We start from the raw sequence: 20,467 nt of genomic DNA on the forward strand, positions 1-20,467 counted from the left end.
GCCTCTGCTCCCCACCTCCTGCCAGCCACTTTGCTCTGTTGGAGCTGCAGCTGCTCCAGAGCAGCCACCAGAGAGTAGCAGCTTTGACTGAGAACCAGAGACTGTTGCCATTCCTCCCCTCCACACTGAACCATATCCCCTCAGCAACTCCATCACCTGGCAAAGAGAGGAATGTGACCCAGCTCAGCCTTGAGACCCCATAGCTCTGCCCCAGACTGAGTCACAGCAACCCCTGAAGACAAGTTCCATCAGGCTGTAATTGGAAGAACAGGTTGGCACAGGTGGCTGTGTGCCTGTCCAGAGGAGTCCTGGCACCCCCAGAGATGGGTGGCCAGCAAAGAGAGTGGGTGCCAGCCCCACAGGGCTGCTGTCCATGACAGAGGAGTCTGAGCTGGCTTCAGCATCAGCTGGTACAAATGCTGTTGATGGAGGCCACAGCGGGGTCGACAAGCCCCAGCTCCTCCTGCTCATTGATGCAGAGCTGGTACCCACATCCCTTGCGCCGGGGCAGGGGCCCCAGGCGCCTGCTGGGCTTGGCACGGGGCGGCAGCAGGAAGCCAACGCTGCCGGCAATGAGCAGGTGCCAGATGCTGTGGATGTAGAAGTAATTCTCCTCTGTCTCCACGAAGGCGTAGAGCAGCACAGCCGCCGCTGCGATCAGCGCTCCCGGGCACAGGTAGAAAGCCCAGCGCTTCCAGGTTGGTGGGTAGCAGTGGCGGCGACGGATGGTGCGAGCCGTCTGTGGTGGGGAAAGGACAGGCTGGAATGGGGGACCCACAGCAGGGACAGGCACGACCTCTGTGCCATGGTGACACACCCCTCAGGAGTCAGGGAGAGGGGGTTATGGGGAAGGGTGAAGGCAGCAGAGGGGAGATGCTGGCAAGGGCAGAATGCTGAGCACAGCAGGATGGGTACCACCCATAAAGGGGGTGCCCCATAAGGGGCACCATCTTACCCAGGCGACGGCCATTATCCCCAAAGCAAAAAGGCTGGGCCCCAGAAGGTTCCAGAGCCCATGACGGTCCATTTGCAGAGCCATGGAGAGCAGCATGGCCCCTAGCAGGTACAGCACCTGTGGGGCAGTGGGGCACCCATCAGAATAAATCTCTTCCATGCCTGCCCTGTATTCTCCCTCCCCACACTTGCCTGCTTGACTATGGGCTGGAGACGGGCCATGGCGATGACAGTGACCCAGACAGACATGAGAGAGCCCAAGAAGTCACAAAACTGCAGCACATCATACTCCATGATGCAGAACACCACAATGCCTGGCTGGTCACAGGCATGGTAAAACTGGGGTAGCAGGGAAAGGGTGTGAGAGCTGCCCTGCACAGCCCCAGCCCCTCACCTGCCCTTCAGCTGCCCCACGCCACACTCACAGTGGAGAAGAACATGGTGAAGATGTAGACAGCAGCTTCTAGGAGGTAGTGGCTGCGGACAGCAATGGCCACGGGAGGCACAAACATGACATTGCTGAGGCACAACAGCAGCGTGGAGAGGAGCTGGAAGCCATAGGAGAAAGCCTCAGCGTTGTCCGTGCAGCCCCAGCCGTTCCAGCCTATGACCAGGGAGAGATGCTGTCACCAGGGCAGGGTCTGGTGGGGAGTGAGCAGGGAACCCCCTTTCCAGGACCCTGCAGAGACCTGGCAGGAATGGACTACTGGGATACAAGTATTATCCAAGGGGAAGGGGAAGCATGCTGGGGGTCTGTGGGTGCCTGGGTCAGGTCTCACCAGCTTTGCACTCGCAGGCAGCGTACAGGTAGTTGTTGGTGCGCAGCAGCTTGCACTGGCCATAGATGCCGCAGTCGTTGATGCAGGGTGAGAGGTAGGCGCGCAGGTACACCTCAGCTGTCACGTTGGTGCAGGGCTCAAACCTGCGGGGTGGGAGAAGGGGGTCAGCCCTCACTCTGTGCCCTTGAAGAGTTCCTGCCTCTATCAGAGACATGTGTCACCCAGACTTGGCAGGTGATGGGAGACCCAGGGACTGGCAAGGCTGAAAATGAGATTCTTTGGTGCTGCGCATGGTAGCTGAGAGCTGGTCCCCAAGGATTCTGTGTGCTTCTATTGTTTGTGCCAGCCTGAGTGAGCAGGAGGAACGTGGCCATGCTTAAAGCCCCTCTGCCTTTAGCAGCACACTCATCTGGTTCCTATTTCATTTGGGCTTTGCTGTGCAAACACTGCACCCTGCCCTGCAATGCCCATGTGTGAACCCATCAGGGAAGGACTGACTGTTGACTGGCAACTCAGCATGAAGTAGAAACTCAGCAGAGGAGTCAGAGCAGGCACACCAACCCCACCGTCCTGGGCTGCCCCAGCACAAGACTGCCAGCACCTCCTCATCTCCAGCACACCAGGAGCACAGGCAGCCCCACAGGCCAACAGCATGTACCAGCTGCTGGATGGGCACACAGTGTCAGCTGCATGTGTGTCCACTGACTGTGTCCTCACACAGTCAAAGCTGCACATGCATGTGTGCAGAACATACACAGCCCTGAGTGCTTCAGCAAAGCCCTGACTGCTTGTGCAAACCAGAATATGCACACAGAGCTGGCTGCACCCAAATATACATGCAGTGCTACATGCACGTGTTCATCAAATGTGCATGCAGCACCATCCGCACTCATGCATCCTTGCACATATAGACACACACATGCACACCAGTCTCACTCTTCCACAAGGCTCCAGGCAGACACAGAGACCAGAAGCAGAGCCGCAGCACAGCACCAGTCCCTGGAAATGCTGAGCAGAGCCTCAGCCTGACCAGAGATGCCCCCTCACTCGCAGAGCAGAGCCCTGTTCTCCCAGCAAAAGCCCGGTCCCCACCCAGGCATGGGTATAGATGGGCCCTGCCGTGGAGGCGGAGAGGCACTGACAGATGCCCAGTGTTTGCGAGCTGACAGGCACTTCCTAACCGCGAGACAGAGGGAAGAGCTGCGGGGACCCACAGATGGTCAGGCAGACGTGAGCTGGAGCCATCCGTGCCCACGCAGCACTCACACGGTCCGCAAAGCCACGTGCACACACATGAGCGGAGACACGCAGCGCAGGGCACGGGCACACCCACAGACCCACGGCACACACAGGCACAGGTCAGGGTGAGGACATCCTCCCTTCGGACACAGGGAGGGGATATGCTGGGAGTCTTACCCGTGTTCTGTGGCACAGAGTGAGCGCAGACTCAGGTACCAGCTGCCTGTCTGTGGGTAGGGGATCCGCAGGCGGCTGAGGCTGGCTGTGGCATTAACGGAGAGCAGGAAGCCTGCCAGAGACTCTGTGGGCCAGAAGAGATCTGGGTGAGCAGAGCAAGGTGCAGCCCCCTGCCCTTGACAGAGCTGGAACAGGGACAGAGTACCCTGTGCAGGCTCCAGGGTCACATGCCCCCATGGTCTCTGCAGCCTCCCCCCACCCAGCCTCTTGCCAGACACAAGGGTTGTGACCCCATGGACATGGCAGGATGGACATGCACAGCCCAGCCTACCTGTCTCACAGATGACCGAGGTGTTGTCACTGGATGTCAGTGGGACTCCATGGTTTAGACACCCAAACACTGTCACATTCTCACCACACAGGGAGCTCTGACAGCAGAGGAGATGGCCTTAAACCAGTGCCAGGGATGTCCCCTACTCTGACAGCACTTGGATCACAGCACACCAATTAGCAGTGCCCTAACCCACTGCCCACCCAAGAACATCCCAAACCTGGGCCTTGGAGCACCCTAATCCATTCTCCATCATCCAAAAATTTCACAACCCCTGCCTGTGACCCCAAATCCTGTTCCCTGCCCTGCTGCAACCTTGACATCACCCATCTCCCTTCCTGCCCCCGGCCCAAGCTACCCTGCCCCATTCAGGGTGTATGTGGCCACCTCACCACGTTGAGACGCAGCTCCAGGTTGAGCACCCCGCCACTGTCCAGCACTGGCAGGAGGTTGATGACGAAGACAGCCGGGCGGTCTGGCGGCACTGACACGTTGGGCCCGAAGAAGATGTAGAAGTGGACAGAGAAGGTGTCCAGCTCGTTCCGCAGTGTGGGCCGGACAGGCCAGCACTGCTCTCCGGTGTGTAATGTGACAGGGATGGGGACTGGGTGCTTCGTGTCGTTGGGGCTGGTGGGTGGAGGGCTGTCCCCCAGTGCCAGCCCACCCGCGGAGCCAAAGGAGTGGGGCATGTTCATGGAGGCGCTGGAGGGCAGGAAGGGTGGCCGGGCCAGGCTGGGCCGGGAACAGTCTGGAGGGATAGAGCCATCAGCCTGGGCACCACACAGCTCCAGCCCACTTTTGGTTCCCACCGTCCCTTCTTGCCCACCACGCATCTCCATTTATGACCCAGCCCCAACATCTAACAGCATTCCCATCCCAGCAGAGCTGGCTTTAACCCCGTGCCCAGCTGCAGACAGATCCTGTGGGCATCTTTTAGCCCCTACACCAAAGCAGAGTCAAGGCCATGTCTCCACCCACACCTCCACATGCACCCTCACCTGTGAGCTGTACAGTGACCTGGAAGGAGATGGTGCCCGGCACCCCAGGGTGTTTCTCCACCAGCACGTAGTACCAGTGCTGCCAGAAGGGCAGGTCCTGTGCCAGCTGGCAGGGAGTGTGTTCCTGGCAGTCCAGGGTTGTGGAGTTGTGCAGGGGGGGAGCCTTGGCCCGCACACGCAGCCAGAGTGGACAGCCCTCGGCCCCACGGCACCGCAGCACCTCCACGAGTACTTGCGATGTGTAGCTGGGCACAAAGACCCTGTGGGACAGCAGTGCCAGGTTGTGCCCATCACTGTGGACTAAGAGGGCTGGGGAGGGAAGCCATAGGGATGGGATACCCTCATCTCCCCACCCTGAGAATGGCCCCTCCTTAGGTGACCTTCTCATACTCACTTGTAGAGGCAGGAGCGGTTGTGAGGGGCCATGCTCTGCTCGGTGACATGACCGGGGTACAGCACAGCGATGTTCACCAGGCGCTGCACGATGAGCTGTGGCTGGAAGAGATACTGGCACTCCTCGTAGAGTCCCTGCAGCAGAGGAGAGTCATCACAGGGCAAGGGGCATAGGGCACTGCCCCCACTTGGGATACCTGCCCTGGGCACTGCCAGCCCAGAGCAATTAGACCCCAGCCCTGCCCCGCCATGGTCCCTCCAGGCCCTTCACCTTAACGGAGATCTTGCCCTCATCTTTGGGCAGGTGGGCAGCCAGGAACCAGTCCCCGGGCAGTGGGCTGGTGACATTGAACACGCCTGTGGTGCGGTTGGGCAGGGTCCAGGTGAGGGTCAGTGCGAAGGAGCCAGGGACGGCCGTGTCCCTGGGGAAGTGCGTGTGCAGCGGGTTAATGACAGAGGGAGCCCCTGAGCGGAAATACCTGTGGGAGAGACAGCAGTCAGCAGGGTGTAGGCTGGGCATCGTGGCAGGGCCAGTATGTCCTACATGTGGGTGTCATCCTCTATGCTTAAAGACATCATGGAAGCTGGGACCTTTCTGGAGACTGAGATTTCCTGAGTGGGTGTTCAAGCAAAACAGTTCATCTATGAGACGCACAGAAGAGTGGAACCTGCATTGGTCCTGGGAAGATGAGTCATGGGGAGAGAGCGTACATGTTGTCTGGGCTTTTGTTTGGATAGGGTTCGTTTTCTTCTTAGTGCCTGTTACAGTGCTGTGTTTTTGATTTAGTATAAGACTAATGTTGATAGCACACTGATGTTTCAGTTGTTGCTCAACAGCGCTTACCCTAAGTACTTTTCAGTGTCCCATGCTCTGCCAGAGAGCAGGTGCGCAAGATGTTAGAAGGGAATGTGACCTGGAGAGCTGACCCAAACTTACTGAAGTGATATTTCATACCATACAGAACATATTCTGTCCCATACAGAGGCTCTTGCCCAGTGTATAAACTTGAGAGAGTTGGCATGGAGCCACCAGCCACTTCTGGGGGACAGGTTGGGCATCAGTCAGCATGTGGTGAGCAACTGCGTGATGAATCATTCGTCTTTCTCAGTTTTATTTCTCTCTCTCCTTTTTGTTACTGTTGTTATTATTTTTGTAGCTGTTTTATAATTAGTGTTATTGGCATATTTATTTTGATTAGTTAACTGTTTTTATCTCAACCCACAAGTTTTACTTTTTTTCCATGATTCTCCTCCCCAGCGGGGGAGCAGGGGGGGTTGAGCGAGCAGCTGCGTGGTACTCAGTTGGCAACCTGCTCTAGTGGAACATGTTCCATGGTAGTAGATTGGAACAAGATGATCTTTCATCTCCTTTCCAACCCAAAGCATTCTGTGGTTCTATGATTCTTTGACTCCATAGGTACACATGCTTGTGCAAGCTAAGAAGCAGGCAAGAGCAGGCAAGCTGTGGGGCAAATCCAGGCAGGAGGAGCAGAGACAGGCAGGAAGGATACAGGCAGGCTAGGCTGCTTACTCACACGGTGATGCTGCGGTCTGGGCATTGATCCCCAAAGGTGCCACCTTGCTCCTTGAAAGTGATGAGGTTCCAGACGGCAATGACAGTGTCCTCAGGAATGTGGAAATGGAAGAGCTCGATGCTGGCAAAGGAGCGGAAGGGGCTGAGCTTGCGTGGTGTGCGGGTGAAGTAGTCTGTCACAAAGAGCCCATCTGCAAAGGAGACCCAAGGGGCTCTCAGTAGGGCAAAGGATTGGGGAGGGGGTTGTGGAGCACCCCCCCCAGAGCTGGCCCACCAGCCAGGCTCTGAATATGTCACATCAGCAGCCTGGAGGCAGGAGGGGCTGGGACAGTGCCATTTCAGTGAATCCCCAGGGCTGACGTCAGCTGTCCCCAGCTGTGTCTCCCAGCCCTGGCACAGTCTGCATCATTTCTGGTTCAGCACTGCCTCAAGTCCAGTTCACTGAGCTGTGGGTGCTGATGGCCAGTAGCCTGAGGAGCCCATGGCCCTAGCTGCTCATGCTCTGCTCCCTGTATTTTACCTGTAATAGTAAGGGACATTCTTCATGGCTTAAGCTATGCCCTAGCAGATCAGCTCCCACAGGAACACACATTCCCCTTCACCTGCCTGCTGGGGAGGCTCAGCACCGAGCCCATCATAAAGTGCAGAGTTTCATCCTCGAGCCACAAGAAAAAGGAGCAAGGAGAGGACTTCCTGAACCGCCTCCCAGCTCTCCCATGGTTTGTGGAGAAGGAACGGTGCACATATGTGTGCACATATGCACACGTGGGTGCTGTCTGCATGCACGGCAGAGTGGAGGCGTGCAAACCCACATCCATGGGAGTGTGTGCCTGTGCACAGTCCCATGTCTGAAAGATGCTTCCTGCAAGTCCACGGCACACGTGGGGGCCACCTCCCCCTGACCAGCTGCCTGACAGGTCGATTTTCAGGGATTTCCAGGAGCTCCAGCAGCAGTGAGACAGCCACTTCTTTGTCACAAGGGAGAACAGGACTCGAGACAGTAGCCATAACTTCACCTATGATTACCACACTACACCCGTGCCAGCCTGGGAGACCCATCCATTTTTCTCTAGAGACACAGCAAGAATGAGATACCTCTTTTCACAAGCTGCTGGAAAGGAGGAGGCCAGCAGAGGGTAGGCTGGGAGCAGGTCTGTGCCCAGGAAGACTCATCCAGCATAAAGTGGGATAGCTGAGAAGAGGGTCTGCTTTGCACCACATGTTCTTGGTGAGGAGTGTGCGCATGTGCTTGCATGCACGTGTGTTTGTGCTGCGTGTGTGCATCCCCAGTAGGCTGTACACTGACATGCATCTGCTCCCTTGTCTGGAACAAAGGCAGCTCCCCCTCCCCTTCGCTCCCAGCCGGCACAAGCCAGACATGAAACACCTGCCTCCTCAATGCAAGAGCATCCGATACCAATTTCTCCACCAGGAACGACCTGGTCATTCCACAGCCCCACGTGGGGACAGTGACCTGGCGCGGGACTTCAGGGAGGGTGTTGAACACAACTCCAGAAGGGGAACTGGGGGAAGGACCCGGAGCTACCCAGTCCCCACACAGGCCCCCCATCCAGGCTCTTTCATCCAGGGCAATGTGAGGGAACTGGTTGCATGCAGAGGGTCAGACTGATGTGGCATGGTAGTGCAGCCAGAGCATGGGAACGGTGCTGGAGGATGGAGCGGGACTGCTATCCACGGAAGCAGAGTGGATGGAAAGAGAAAAGCCAAAGCCCCTCTGCTTCAGGCCGGCCAGCGGCCTGAGCCGCAGGACCCCAGCCCCGCTGCTACAGCCTCAGGTCTCGGCCACGGTCAGCACTGCGGACAGCTCCGCGGCCGGCGGTCAGCACCGCGCACAGCTCCCGCTGCCGCCCCCCCCGCTGCACCCTAGCACCGGCAGCCCCCGGCCAGCTTCCCCCCTTCCCGGGGGATGCCCCCTCGAAGCCCCTAAGTAACCTTCCGCACCCCGTTCACCAAGCCATCTCCTTGCCCCATATCCTGCTCCTGGTCTTATACTGCCGTTGATGTATCCCACGCACATCCTGACGCCCCGCTGGACACACACCCCCGTTTCTGCAGGCTGTCCATCTCCGCTGCTCCCCTGCACGCACACAGCCTTCTGCCCTGCATCTGCAACTCCCCGGGCCCACTCACTGCCCACGCACACGCCTCCCTCCCAGGGTGTTCCACTGCCTGTGCACTGCCTGCATCCTCCTCGCACGCACAACTCTGCACCCCACTGCTCATCTGTCTCCATGCCTCACTGCATGGGTACACCGTGCCCCACTGCACGCACATCCATGCATCCCATTCCACAGACATCCAGTACCCTCTACACAGGCATCCCATTATGCAAACACCCCCCTGCAGACGCATCTCTGCACCCATCGCACCCACCTCATGTCCCAGTGTAGATGTACCCTGTGCCCCATGGTACCCCACACCCAACTGGGGACAGCTCTGTACTCTGCAGCATATCTGCCCCAAAGCCCACCGCATAATGGCCCCATCCCTTGTGCCACACTCACCGTGTCCCGTCACAGGTGCACCCCACATCCCAGGATGCCATCCCCCCATAGCTGCGTCCTTATGCTCCATCTCACCCGCACCCTGCCCGACTGCATGCAAACCTCACATCCCATTGCTCATGTAGCTCATCCCAAGCTACATAGGTACCCACTCCAAGCTCACCCCCTGTGCCGCACCACATGGACCCCCGCAGCCCACACCTGCAGCCCTTCTCCCCACCGCATCTCACCCACTCCCTGCCCCGCTGCAGGCACACTCCGCATCCCATTGTTCGCGTACTTCAAACCCATCCCAAGTTCATCCCTCTGCCCCACGGCTCCTCACGGAGCCCTGTGACTCACCTCCAGCCTTCCTGCCCACCGCGCACACTCCCGCGCTCCATTCTCACCTGGCCCACCCCACTGTGTGCACACCCCACATCCCATTGCTCGTGTACCTCACGCCCACCCTACACGTTCATCCCGCTGCCCCCGGCACGCTGTCCTGTGCTCCGCCGCACGGACCCCCGCACCGCGTGCCTGCAGCCCCCCTGCCCACCGCACACACCCCCGTGCTCCAATCCCACCCGCCCCGCTGCGCGCACCCCCCACACCCCGAGGCTCCCGTACCTCACACCCATCCCAAGCTCGTCATCCCTTGCGTCCCGCCGCACGAACCACCGCTCTCCGCTCCACCACCTCTCCCACCCACCGCACACACCTCCTCCGCGGTACCGCCTCGCCCCCGCCGCGCCGGCACCCTCGACGTGCGCTCCCGCACGCCGTCCCGCGCTCGCCCCGCCGCCCCACGCCCGCGCCCCCCGCCCCGGTCTCCCGGCGACGCTCACCGGCGGCGGGCGGCGGCAGGAGCAGGAGCGGCAGGAGCAGCAGCGGCAGCGGCAGCGGGAGGCGCTGCCCGCCGCTCCCGCCGCCCCGCCGGGCCATCGCCGCCGCCGCCGCCGCCGCCGCCGCGGCTGCCGTGGGGCGCGCGCCTCCGGCCGCCCCGCCGCGCACCGGCGGCCCTGACGTCATCCGCCCCGCCCACCGGGACAGCCTCCCTCGTCGCCATTGGCCTCCGGGCACGTCAATCACCGGCGGGCGCGCCACGCCCCGCCCGTTCCGAGAGACAATTCCTCCCCTCCGATCCCCTCGGGATGGACCCGGCGCTGACCGGGGCACTAGGGGACAGCGACACGAGCGGGAATGGAGATGGGAAGCTGCGGGAAAGGGGCGCCGCGTGGAACCCGAGATATGGGCCGGGAACTGGGGCACAGGGCTGGGCACAGGGACATGGCGCTGTAACGGAGATAGGAGCCGGGAACGGGGGCACAGGGCAGAGACACCGTCTGGAGCAGGGACACGGGCTGAGACCAGGAACAAGGCCCTGAGGGCAGGAACATGGTGCTGTAACTGAGATACGGGCCGGTAATGGGGTCACAGGGCTGGGGGCAGGGACATGTCTCTGGAACTGAGACATGGCCAGGAAGGGGTCACAGGGCTTGGGACAGGGACATGGTGCTGGTGACAAGGATATAGGCCGGGAACAGAGATATGGGGCTGAGGGACAGGAACATGGGGCTGCAAACAGAAACATAGGTTAGGGGAGAGGGACAGAAACAATGACTGAGGACAGTGATGTGGGTCTAGGGGATAGGGATACGGGTCTGGGGACAGGAATATGTCCTGGGCACAGAAATATGTCCTGGGTACAAAAATATATAATGGAGAGGGACATGGAGTTGCTGGCATGCCCTGGAATTAAGGAAACAGATGGAAGGCAGCGAGGGCTACCTATGGAGCTGGAGGTGGTGGGGCTACCTACCCCACAGAGGGCTGTGTAGGGGGGTCAGGTGGTTTTCTATCAGTGGTTACCACCTTCTAAAAGCAAATTGTAGCATGTATCTTAGAGAGGAGGTGTCCCACAGAGGGGGTCTGGGCACCAGACTCAGGGATGCAGGATCCTCAGACTGCAGGGATGAGGCCATCTTGACTGGAAACAATCTCATCATGCTTTCCCAAAGTCCCCCAACATCATCCCCAGACTCTCCTGACATCACCATCCTCCTTGGCCATAATGGAGAAAGCAGGTTACTACTCATGGGCATGCTCCTCTCCCATCCTATGCTCCACACAGGGCACCCTGGGAGCTGAAGCAGGAGCAGCCACCCCACCATGTCCCTAGCCTGACTGCCCAGCAACCCTCCCCAGAGCACAGACCCCCATGCAGGCATGGCTGGAGGTTCCCTCCCCAATGCAGACCTCACCAGCACAGCTCCGGGGCCAGTGGCCTCTGACACAGGGAGGTAAAAGGACAGTTGTCCCTCGATGAGAAAGCTGGTCATGCTCTCCTTGGGAAATGGACTGGGGAACTTGTCTCCCTGACAGATACTCTCCAAAAGCTCCAGGATCCCATCAGAACCCCATGGGACTAACATGAACTCTGTGTGGGTTCCCATGGGAGCTTGGTGGGTCCCTCGTGGGGAGCCAACAACCACCTTGTGGGGAGGAAGGAGCACAGAGCTGGGGTGGGAGTGGGTTCACCAAGGCCAAGCAGGTGTGAGGAAGGGCAAGGTGGGATTGGGAACTGGCATATCCACAACCTTCCAGGAGCTGACCTTCAACTCCACAGCCCTCAGATATCTGAGACTGTCCCATGGCCCCATACACTCCGCTGGAGTGTGGGGTGCCCCATGGCCACACAGCCGGGGCCACGGAAAAACAGGTGTGCCTCTGGCAGGTCTCACAGGGGGGTTTCACTGCTCTCGAGGCGGGCAGAGGGAAACAATGCCCGTACTCCTGCCCGTGCCCCGGCGGGGTCCTGACCCAATAATTCTCCTGTGCCTGTCCTGCCCCGGCCCTATCACACTATTCCCTGTGCCTGCCCGGTCCTGCCCCAGTTCCACCGCTTCCCCTACCCATCCCGTCCTGTTTCCATCTCATCCCACCATTTCCCTCCGCCCGTTCCCGTCCCGGTCTTACCACTTCGCTTTGCCCTTTCCCGAATGGGTCCCACCTCTTCTCCCGCCTGTTCCCGTTCCCGTCCCGTTCCCATCCCAGTCCTACTGCTTCCTTCTCTCTCTCCCGTTCCCATCCCAGTCGCACTGCTTCCCTCTCCCTCTACCGTTCCCGTCCCGTTCCCAACCCAGTCCCACCGCTTCTCTCTCCCTCTCCCGTTCCCTTTCCTGTTCCTGATCCCATCCCAGTCCCACCGCTCCTCTCTCCCTCTCCCGTTCCCGTTCCTGTTCCCAATCCCGGTCACACCCTTCTCCGCTCGCTCCCGGTTCCCGTCCCGCTGCCGGCCGTACGTTTTTACCCTCCGGCCGCCAGGGGGCGGTGGCGCCCCACATGGCTGTACCGCTGTCGGCGCTCTGTCCCGCGCTGTTCCCGGGCCGCTGATTGGTGAGCGGCGGCAGCAGCGCGCGGTGACGTCAGTGGCGGTGGCCGCGCCATCCCCGCCGGTGGCGGGAGCGGCGGCCCGGCCGCGTGCTGCCGCCTGTGCCCAGTGCCGCGGCCATGGAGTTCCCGGCCGCGCTCTTCCCCTCCTACTTCTGCGCCGGCCCGCCGCGGGAAGAGGGCGGCCCCGCACCGGCCGCCGGCTGGGGCGAGCACGGGCAGGTGCTGGAGGGTGGCCCCGGCCGCCGCCAGGTGAGCCCCTGCCGGGGGTCCCGGCGGGCCGAGGGAATGGGCAGGACGCTCATGGGCCGCTCTGACTCTCCTCCTTCGCTCCCCGCAGGTGCAGCCGGCGTTCGTGCCCCGCCGCGGCGCGACGGGCGAAAGGTGGGAAGCCGCCGACGCTGCGGCCGTGCCGGTGCTGCTGCCCAGAGCGGGTGAGAGCCGCGGGAGCAGGAGGGAGCTCTCTGCACGGGGGCTGGGGGAAACATGCCTCCCACGTCTATCGCTGCCGCTGCCCCGCAGTGCTGAGCGGTGACCCTGTGCTCGTGTGATGCCAAGCCACCTCTGCCTTCTCCCCACAGGCTGCTGGATCCCCTCGCCTGCACCTCAGGACATCCTGTACCGCAGCAGCCTGTGCAGGAAGCTCCGGATAGGCAAGTCTGGAGCCACTCTGGACTTTGCCAGGCAGGTGGGATTTGAGGCATTGCATCCTGGCAAGGAGCTATTTGGCAAGGACCTTTGCATGCACTGACCCTTTCTCCTTCTGCCCACACAGCTGGGCCATTTCTTTGTGGATCACCCAGAAGATGCTTTTGGCTCCCTGGGGCGTCTGCTGCACAAGAACTTCTATCTGGGAAACGCCAAGCTGAAGGTCACTGTCTGTCCAGGAGTAACAGTGCTGCTCCCCTCCTTTCCCCTTGCCAGTCTCAATCTCTGCTCCCTACTCCTGTAGAGACCAGCCCGGAATAGCACCATCCGGATGACAGCCCTGTTGGAAGACATTGACCGCCTGGAGGCCCGACGGTGAGTGTCCCTCTGTCCCCTGCCCTGCAGCAGGAGTTCCTGCTCTGTCCCCCAACCTGATGCTGTCTATGCCCTGCAGCGGCTGCCCCCGGCAGCACTTGGCCTCCCGCCTGCGCTGGTTCTCCCACCTCTGTCGTGACTGGCTCTTCGAGGTGCCGCTGGGACTGCTGGCAGACTGCCTGCACGAGGAGCTGACGCAGCAGTGGTCCAACCTGCTCTTTGACGACAGCCTCACTGGGGGGGCACTGGCCTGGTTGCCCCCTGAAGACGGGGGGACAACCAGGGGCTGCCTGGTGTACCCTGGAGGGCAGGCTATGAACCACCTCTGTATCCTTGCCCATGGGATGACCCTGGGGAGGGAAGTGGGGGTTGTGTTGCACCACCCTTAGCCAGCATCCCAGATTTCCAGGATGTGGTGCTGGAGGGGCTGCCCCACACCCGAGGCTCCCCAGTGCAGTTTGAGCTCAGCGGGCGCATCCGGCAAGTGGCTGCAGCCCGTGTGGATGGGCAAGGTGAGCCAGCCCCAGCATCCACATCTCAAGGCAGACAAGATGTAGGGAGGAGGGGCAGCAGGGCACTCCTGGGATGTTGCCAGATTACATGCCAACTCCTTCCCCCTGACAGATTTTGTTGGGGTTCGCTCAGACTATCACTGTGGTGTTTGGAGGGTGCCGGGCAAGACAGGGGCAGCTCCTGCCCCACTACAAGTGATCCGCACCGATGTGCCTGCCTCCTGCCTCACTGTCAGGTGGGTGCTGGAGGAAAGGATTGTGCGTGGGGGGTGCTCTGCTGGCACAGCCCTGCTCTGTGTGGTGAGTTCTGTTGCACCATGATGATGCTGTGTCCCCTGTCCTGCAGCCCTCACCTTCCCGGGGAGCTGTCTGTCTGCACCCAGAGCGGGACTGTCTACCTCTGGAGCGTAGAGACCGGGTGAGATAGGGCATTCAGGGCTGTCTAGGGACACATGCAGACAGTGGAGTCTCGGGGGGTGGGAGGCCCAAGTGACTGGGGCAGCCCTACCCTGTGCCAATACTACTGTCTCCCCACAGGCTGCAGAAGCTCCGCCATGACTCCCAGACCATGTTTTTTCGGGACCATTCACCCTGGCGCTGGAGTGACTTCACAGCTCACCCACGAGTGCTCAGCTGTGCTGACCGCACAGGCCTGCAGTGCCTGGATGCCCGGGTGAACTTGGGAGGGTGGGTGTGTTGCTTGGAGCAGGCAGGGAAAAGGGTTCCACAGCCCAGAGTGCTGACTGCACCCTGTTCTACTGTTTCAGGCCCCCAAGAGATGCCACTTCGACTTGTTCAAGGTGGGCGAGGAAGCTGGCTGTCAGCAGGGCGAGCGTGTGGTGCTGCCCATGTACCTGGGTAGGGCTCACCCCTCACAGTACCTTGTCACCACCCAGGTGAGTCCCACCACAGCTGGGAGCTGGGGAAGACACGCCACACAGTTGTGTCTCCCAGTGCTTATGGGGCATGAGGATTTTCCAGTGAGGGGAGCTGCCACAGTGCGTTGGGGTGTGTCCTGTCTGACCCAAGACTTCTGTCTTAGTTCTCCGTGTATGTGCTGGACGAGCGGTTGCCACTGGTGCCTGTTCTGAAGTGGCCACATATGATGAAGGCCCCTCCACTCTTTGCACACCTGATGCCAGGGAAGCCCGAGAGGAGCCACAGGGTGCTGCTCGGTGCGTCCCGCACCCAGGAGCTGTTGCTGTTGCAATACCGTGGTAGGAAATCAAGCTCCAGAGCCAGGGCTGCTCTGTACCCATGTCCTAGCTGCTGGGATCAGCTGCTGTTCTGGCACCTGTGCTAAACAGACGGTTTTTGGGGTGTTTCCTCAGGGGGCAGCCAGTCGGCCTGTCAGCTGGCTGGGACTCCGCAGAAGCTGCACAATATTGCAGGGTGCCTGCAGCACCTGCCCACCCAGCTCCCACACCGCCACCACCTGCTCCAGCAGCGCCTGTCAGCTCCAGCAGCAGGTGAGTGTCCCACTCTGCCCCAGGCTGCAGGTCCTGGTGAGGGAGAAGGTGGAACAGAGTGAAGTGTAGCCTTTGTCATGGCCTGGCTGGAGCGTGGCTGAAAAAGCAAAAGCAAAGCCCCGGAACAATCCTGCAGAAGAGATTCATGACACAGAAAAAGATGTACAGGGCAGGAGCCAGCAGTGAGAGTGCCCACTGAGGGGTGGAGGCAGCCCTCACTGCTGGCCAGGCCCATGGAGTGTTCCTGGGGCTGGAACTCTGGTAACAATGCCTTTCCTTTTTCCTGCAGGGCTGGCTGCCATGCTGCAGGAGGATGGACCACAGAAGTCCATGTTGATTTTCCAGCTCTCTGAGGCTGGGGATGTCTTCTGCCAGAGGCTGACCCACAAGGCGGCACAGGCCCCTGCATCCCCATCGAGGGATGAGGCCACAACAGCCCCTGGCTCTTCTCCTCTCTTCGAGGCTCCAGCCAGCAGCCCACATGGCTTGGGCAGTGAGGGAGAAGAGGAGGAAGAGCAAACATTCTACTTGCCCAACCTGGAGGTTATTATCGATGAGGAGGAGGAGGACATGGGCACACCAGCACCCCTGGAGGAAGCTGAGCTACTGCAGGAGCCATGTGCCAGCCCTCAGCCCTCCCCAGCGGTGCCCAGCCCAGCTGCAGCCCTGCGATACCGCCGCTGGCTGAGGGCCCTTTTCAGGGCCTGGAGGGAGCCTGCCCGGCACACCTGGCCCCCCAGCCTCAGCCAGAGGCGACTCTTCACCCGCAGAGACCTGCAAGGGCCAGCAGGCCCCAGCAGCCTGCAGAGACAGATGCGCCAGCGGCTGCGCCAGACTATGCAGGAAGGGGGCCGCATTCAGTGCTGGGAGCCTTTGGCCCTCCAGCCCCCTCCCCTACCACAGACCCGGGAGCTGGCAGGGGGTCTAGACCCCCTAAGTACCCGTCTGACAGCAGCTTGGGCTGGGGACTGGGAGCAGTGGTGGGAGGAGAGGACAAGTTTCAGTGTGGCGCAGAGACAGCAGGCACTGCGGGAGCGGCGGCGGCGGCAGAAGCGAGCCCGGGGCTGCCGCAGCCTTTCGGCCAGCTTCACCTCCTCCCTCACTTATCAGTCTGAGCTGTCTGAGCTGAGTGATGTGGGCCCCTCACAGCTCTCCCAGGGCCACCCACCCATTCTCTCCCAGGAGGGCTCACCACCAGCAGGCAGCCCCCCAGTTCACAGACCCCCGCCCTCACCAGCACCCGACGAAGCCCTGCTGTCTTCACAGAGCTTTCGCTGCCGCGGCATCCCCAAGGAGCGGCGGAAAACACTGCGGGACTACTTATCCGTGTGGGCCGAGGGGCCCTGCGAGCCCCCAGAGCCCCCTGGCAGCCAGGCCAGCCAGCTGTGCATCCCTTCTTCACAGAGCCAGCTGTCCTCCGCCTCGCAGCCCCGCCGCAAGCGCCCACGAATGGGCTTCTGAGTGCAAATAAACCTGCTTGGTACAGCCTTCTTCCCAGGGTCCTCAATTGTTTGGCCAAGGCACCCACCCTCAGGAGCAGGGGAGGTCGGGCGCAGGGATGCTCCGACGCCAGGGTCGGCCGCTTGCCCGGCTGGTGGCAGGAGGGCGCTTTAAGGGGGCGTGGAGCGGGTTCGGGCGTGTGTGCCGGGGCGGGCGCGGCGGCCATGGCGGCGGTGCTGGCGCGCGGGCTGCTGCGGGCCGCGCTGCGCCCGGGGCAGGTGGGCGCGGGGGGACGCGGGGACGGGGGGGTCCCGGATAAGGGGGACACACCGGGCTGTGCGGGGTAGCAGGGGCAGCGGAACGGGTCCGCACCATGCTCGCCATTCCACCTTCGGGCAACGTCCGCGGCGAGCAGGAGCGCCGGCCCGCGCACCCTTAGGCCACGGCACGGGGCCTCGGAGCACCCGTGGGTATCCACCCCCACCCCAGCCTGCGCCCCCGTGGGCACAGTCGCACCCCCGAGGGCACAGATCTCCGTCAGGCCCGTGGGCGCCTGTCCCCTGGGAGCACAGCCCACTGTCCCCCCTTGTCAGCACAGCACGCTACCAGCCCCCTGGGCATCTGCCCCTCTTACCGCTATGAAAGTAACTCCCGTGAGCACCTCCCTGTTGCCCCATGTGGCATCCCCTGTCACGGCCAAGCATCACCCCCACGTGCACCACATCATCACCTCTGTGTGCACCCCCAGGGCTTCTATATGAATCCCACCACTTTCCACATGCATCCCCCATCACATCCCCCATCACCCCATGCATTAGTTTGATCACCCCCACGTGTACTCTGCATCACCCCCACATGCATCCCTTGCCCATATCCCAGTGTGCACTCCATGTCATCCCCATGTGCATTCCCCCGTCATCCCCTACCACCTCCACGTGCATCCCACCATCACCCCCATGTACTCCCCTCCATCACCTGTCACCCGTGTTCCCCCACATGCTCCCACCCACCCCCACGGCGGTGTGCTTGTCCTTGTCCCCGCGGGCACAGACTGTAAGCCAGGTATGCCCCTCAGCCCCAGCGGTGCGTGTCGGCACCCGGCAGGCGGGACGGGGAGGTGGGCAAGGCGCAGCAGGCAGCAGCGGCTGGCAAGGAGGCAGGAGGGCAGCCCACCATCTTCAGCAAGATCATCGACCGCACCATCCCTGCCACCATTCTCTATGAGGATGACAAGGTAGTTGGGACAGCAGGACCTGTGTCCCCACTGGAGCAGGGGGGCAGAACCCACGGGTGTGGGGCTTACCCTGCTCCCCCTGGTAGTGCCTCGTCTTCCGTGATGTGGCCCCCCAAGCCCCTGTGCACTTCCTGGTGATCCCCAAACGCCCCATCCCCCGGATCAGCCAAGTGGTTCCCCAAGATACTGAGGTGAGTCCGGAGAGGTCCCTGGGTCATTGGTGGTAGGGGTCATATAGTGCTGACCCTCCCGCTCCCCCTTCCTTCAGTTGCTGGGGCACTTGATAGTGGTGGCGGCACGCATGGCACAGGCAGAGGGGCTGGCTGATGGCTACCGCCTTGGTGAGTTGATATCCCTTACTGTTCTGTGGGGCAGGACCCCCACTGGTGGTCCTGGGGGGCTGGGGACAAAGGGGGTGGCCTGACTTTTGTACTTCTCTTGACAGTGATCAACGATGGGAAGCATGGCGCACAGTCCGTCTACCATCTGCACCTCCATGTGCTGGGGGGGCGGCAGATGGGCTGGCCCCCTGGCTAATGCCCACTACCCACTTGCTCCCCAATAAAGCATCTCCTTGGTGGTGACTTCAGTGGTTCTGCATCAGGGTGGCTTTTTTGGGGGTGGCGGTGGCTGGCCTGGGCAGGGCATGGCTGGCCTCCATTGTCACAGCAGTAGAGTTGGTACCCCCTTTTTGCAGAGGGTCTGGGCTTCTCATGTACCAACCCCACAGCTGAAGCAGAAGGGCTTTTTGGGGCTGCCCACAGCTCACAGGCAAAAGACTCATCTTGGTGCTGGGCTGGGGGAGCAGCCTGGTTGCCACAAGGTTGTCCCCAAGGTGGGGAACATCCTAAGGGTGTCAGTAGTGTACCACGTCCAGGACTACTCACCCAGTCCCAGCATCCCTGAATGCCCCTATTCTGCCTCAGGGTTCCCCCCTTCCAGCCATCAAGAGCCCTGCACTGGACACTGATGTTTCCCTGCTTTTCAAAACCAGTTAATTGCACTAGACTGATCTAAATGCCCTCGGAGCAGGCATGATGACTGCACGTGTACTTGTCCACCCCAGACGGGCCTCTCTGGAAGCTCCCAGGAGAATCATAGACCTCAGTAGAGTACAGGGCAGGACAGGCTGCATGGTGTGTGGACCTGCTGCCCCCTCCATGTACACAAACCCACGTATTTCCCCATACTACAGCCACTGTACTGCTCGTGTTTGCACTGCCATGCAAAACTCAACTGCACTGCTCACCCCAGACACCCCAGCTACCTCTGAGGGAAACTCACTGTATTGCTCCCCCCAGACGCCCCTGCAAGTGCGCGCTGAAGAAAACACATCATACCCTTCTCGCCAGACCCCACGGCCGTGAACCACCGCGGGGAGCTGCACACCCCAGAGCCCTGTGCACACAAAGCCCCGGCGGCTCCGCGCTCGCCCGGCGCTGTGTACAGGCGCTGACCGCGGCCCCGAGCCCGCACGTGTCCGCGCGGCCCGTGAGGGGAGCAGGCGCGGCTGGGCGCATGCGGCCGCCCGCTCCCTGCCGCGTGCCTCCCGCGCCCGCTGCTGCGCGGCCGGCTGCCGCGGCTATATTTAGCGGCAGGGGCCGGTGCTGGCGCGGTGCACGGCCCACCTGGCACCGCCGTCGGGACCGCCTGGGCCCCCGCCAGCCGCCGCGCGGGGCACCGCAGTCCGCCGGGGAGAATGGCGGCTCTGTTCATCCCCCGGCTCGGTGGCGCTGGCGGCGGGAGGCCCCCGGGAGCTGTGTGGGGCTGTGGCAGAGCCCAGTCACTTCCCACACATACACACCCAGTATAGTATGGGGAATGTTTTCGGCGTGTAAATGAGCCTTAAAATTGTTGATACTGCTGCTTCCTGCCTCTGAGGCTCACTGCGGGCTGGGGCCACTCTTGAACTCAGGACAGCCCTGACTTTGGGATGTGTACCCCAAAGAGAGTTGGATGTCTCTGGCAAGGTGGGGATGCTAAAGAGGGGCCAGGAATCCCCAGGACCCCATCCCCCAGGGCTCGCCCACAGCAGTCCCACAGGGAGTGCTGTACTGGGCACAGGGCACGGGCTGGCACGCGAGGTCAGAGCCAGTCGCCTGCCATCGTGTTCCTGTGCCAAGCTTGTCAGTCCCCGAGCAGCCGCAGGGCAGGACAGTGGGCACAGCCCCATGGGGTCGAGGTGAGGGGGGGAACGGAGGCCAACGGCTGTTTTTGTTCCTCAGCCAGAGAGGATCACAAATGACGCAAGTTCCCAAAAGAGCCGGGCGGGGAGGCTGCGAGGGATGTGTCAGCCGGCGGTGAGAGGCAGCCAGATGTGCTCCGGCAGCTCCAGGGCTGCTGCCCGAGCTGAGATTCCAGAGCACAGCCCAACAGTGATGCTCCGTAGACCACCACAGGGTGGTTTGCCCCACAGTGGGTGCACACAAGGTGGCATCGGCAGGCTCCCTGTCCCACAGTGTACTTTGGTGCTGTAGGTGTCCCTCA

At 61.3% G+C, this 20,467-nt stretch overlaps 3 protein-coding genes across 6 annotated transcripts; 2 read left to right on the top strand and 1 right to left on the bottom strand.

Annotated features, from left to right (window-relative positions):
* Positions 1 to 238: 238 nt before the first annotated feature.
* Positions 239 to 9,956, bottom strand: TMEM8B (transmembrane protein 8B). Of its 4 annotated transcripts, none has more exons than XM_085567640.1 (13): positions 9,758 to 9,956; positions 6,407 to 6,596; positions 5,143 to 5,350; positions 4,873 to 5,006; positions 4,479 to 4,738; positions 3,873 to 4,228; positions 3,481 to 3,577; positions 3,150 to 3,291; positions 1,734 to 1,876; positions 1,380 to 1,558; positions 1,147 to 1,293; positions 956 to 1,072; positions 239 to 739 (listed from the first exon to the last, which is right to left on the bottom strand). In XM_085567640.1, exons 1-13 carry the CDS (start codon positions 9,939 to 9,941, stop codon positions 404 to 406), a joined length of 2,493 nt encoding a protein of 830 aa, XP_085423766.1. In that variant the 5' UTR covers positions 9,942 to 9,956; the 3' UTR covers positions 239 to 403. The 4 variants fall into 4 exon arrangements, with proteins under 4 accessions (XP_085423766.1, XP_085423765.1, XP_085423764.1 ...); XM_085567639.1 differs by having other exon boundaries at positions 3,150 to 3,273; positions 9,758 to 9,869; XM_085567638.1 differs by lacking the exon at positions 9,758 to 9,956 and adding an exon at positions 7,501 to 8,287.
* A 2,373-nt stretch (positions 9,957 to 12,329) lies between these two features.
* TAF1C (TATA-box binding protein associated factor, RNA polymerase I subunit C) lies at positions 12,330 to 16,797 on the top strand. Its single transcript, XM_021554604.4, has 14 exons — positions 12,330 to 12,554; positions 12,643 to 12,736; positions 12,884 to 12,990; positions 13,078 to 13,173; positions 13,255 to 13,325; positions 13,405 to 13,652; positions 13,727 to 13,837; positions 13,950 to 14,073; positions 14,184 to 14,255; positions 14,375 to 14,510; positions 14,605 to 14,733; positions 14,880 to 15,054; positions 15,169 to 15,306; positions 15,596 to 16,797. Exons 1-14 carry the CDS (start codon positions 12,423 to 12,425, stop codon positions 16,765 to 16,767), a joined length of 2,805 nt encoding a protein of 934 aa, XP_021410279.4. The 5' UTR covers positions 12,330 to 12,422; the 3' UTR covers positions 16,768 to 16,797.
* Positions 16,798 to 16,900: 103 nt separating this feature from the next.
* HINT2 (histidine triad nucleotide binding protein 2) lies at positions 16,901 to 18,569 on the top strand. Its single transcript, XM_021554605.3, has 5 exons — positions 16,901 to 17,024; positions 17,822 to 17,980; positions 18,067 to 18,171; positions 18,249 to 18,321; positions 18,426 to 18,569. Exons 1-5 carry the CDS (start codon positions 16,971 to 16,973, stop codon positions 18,515 to 18,517), a joined length of 483 nt encoding a protein of 160 aa, XP_021410280.1. The 5' UTR covers positions 16,901 to 16,970; the 3' UTR covers positions 18,518 to 18,569.
* The last annotated feature ends 1,898 nt before the right edge of the window (positions 18,570 to 20,467 follow it).

This window comes from Lonchura striata, chromosome Z (assembly GCF_050655825.1).
Source record: "Lonchura striata isolate lonStrDom1 chromosome Z, ASM5065582v1, whole genome shotgun sequence".
NCBI classification, from domain to species: Eukaryota; Metazoa; Chordata; class Aves; order Passeriformes; family Estrildidae; genus Lonchura; species Lonchura striata.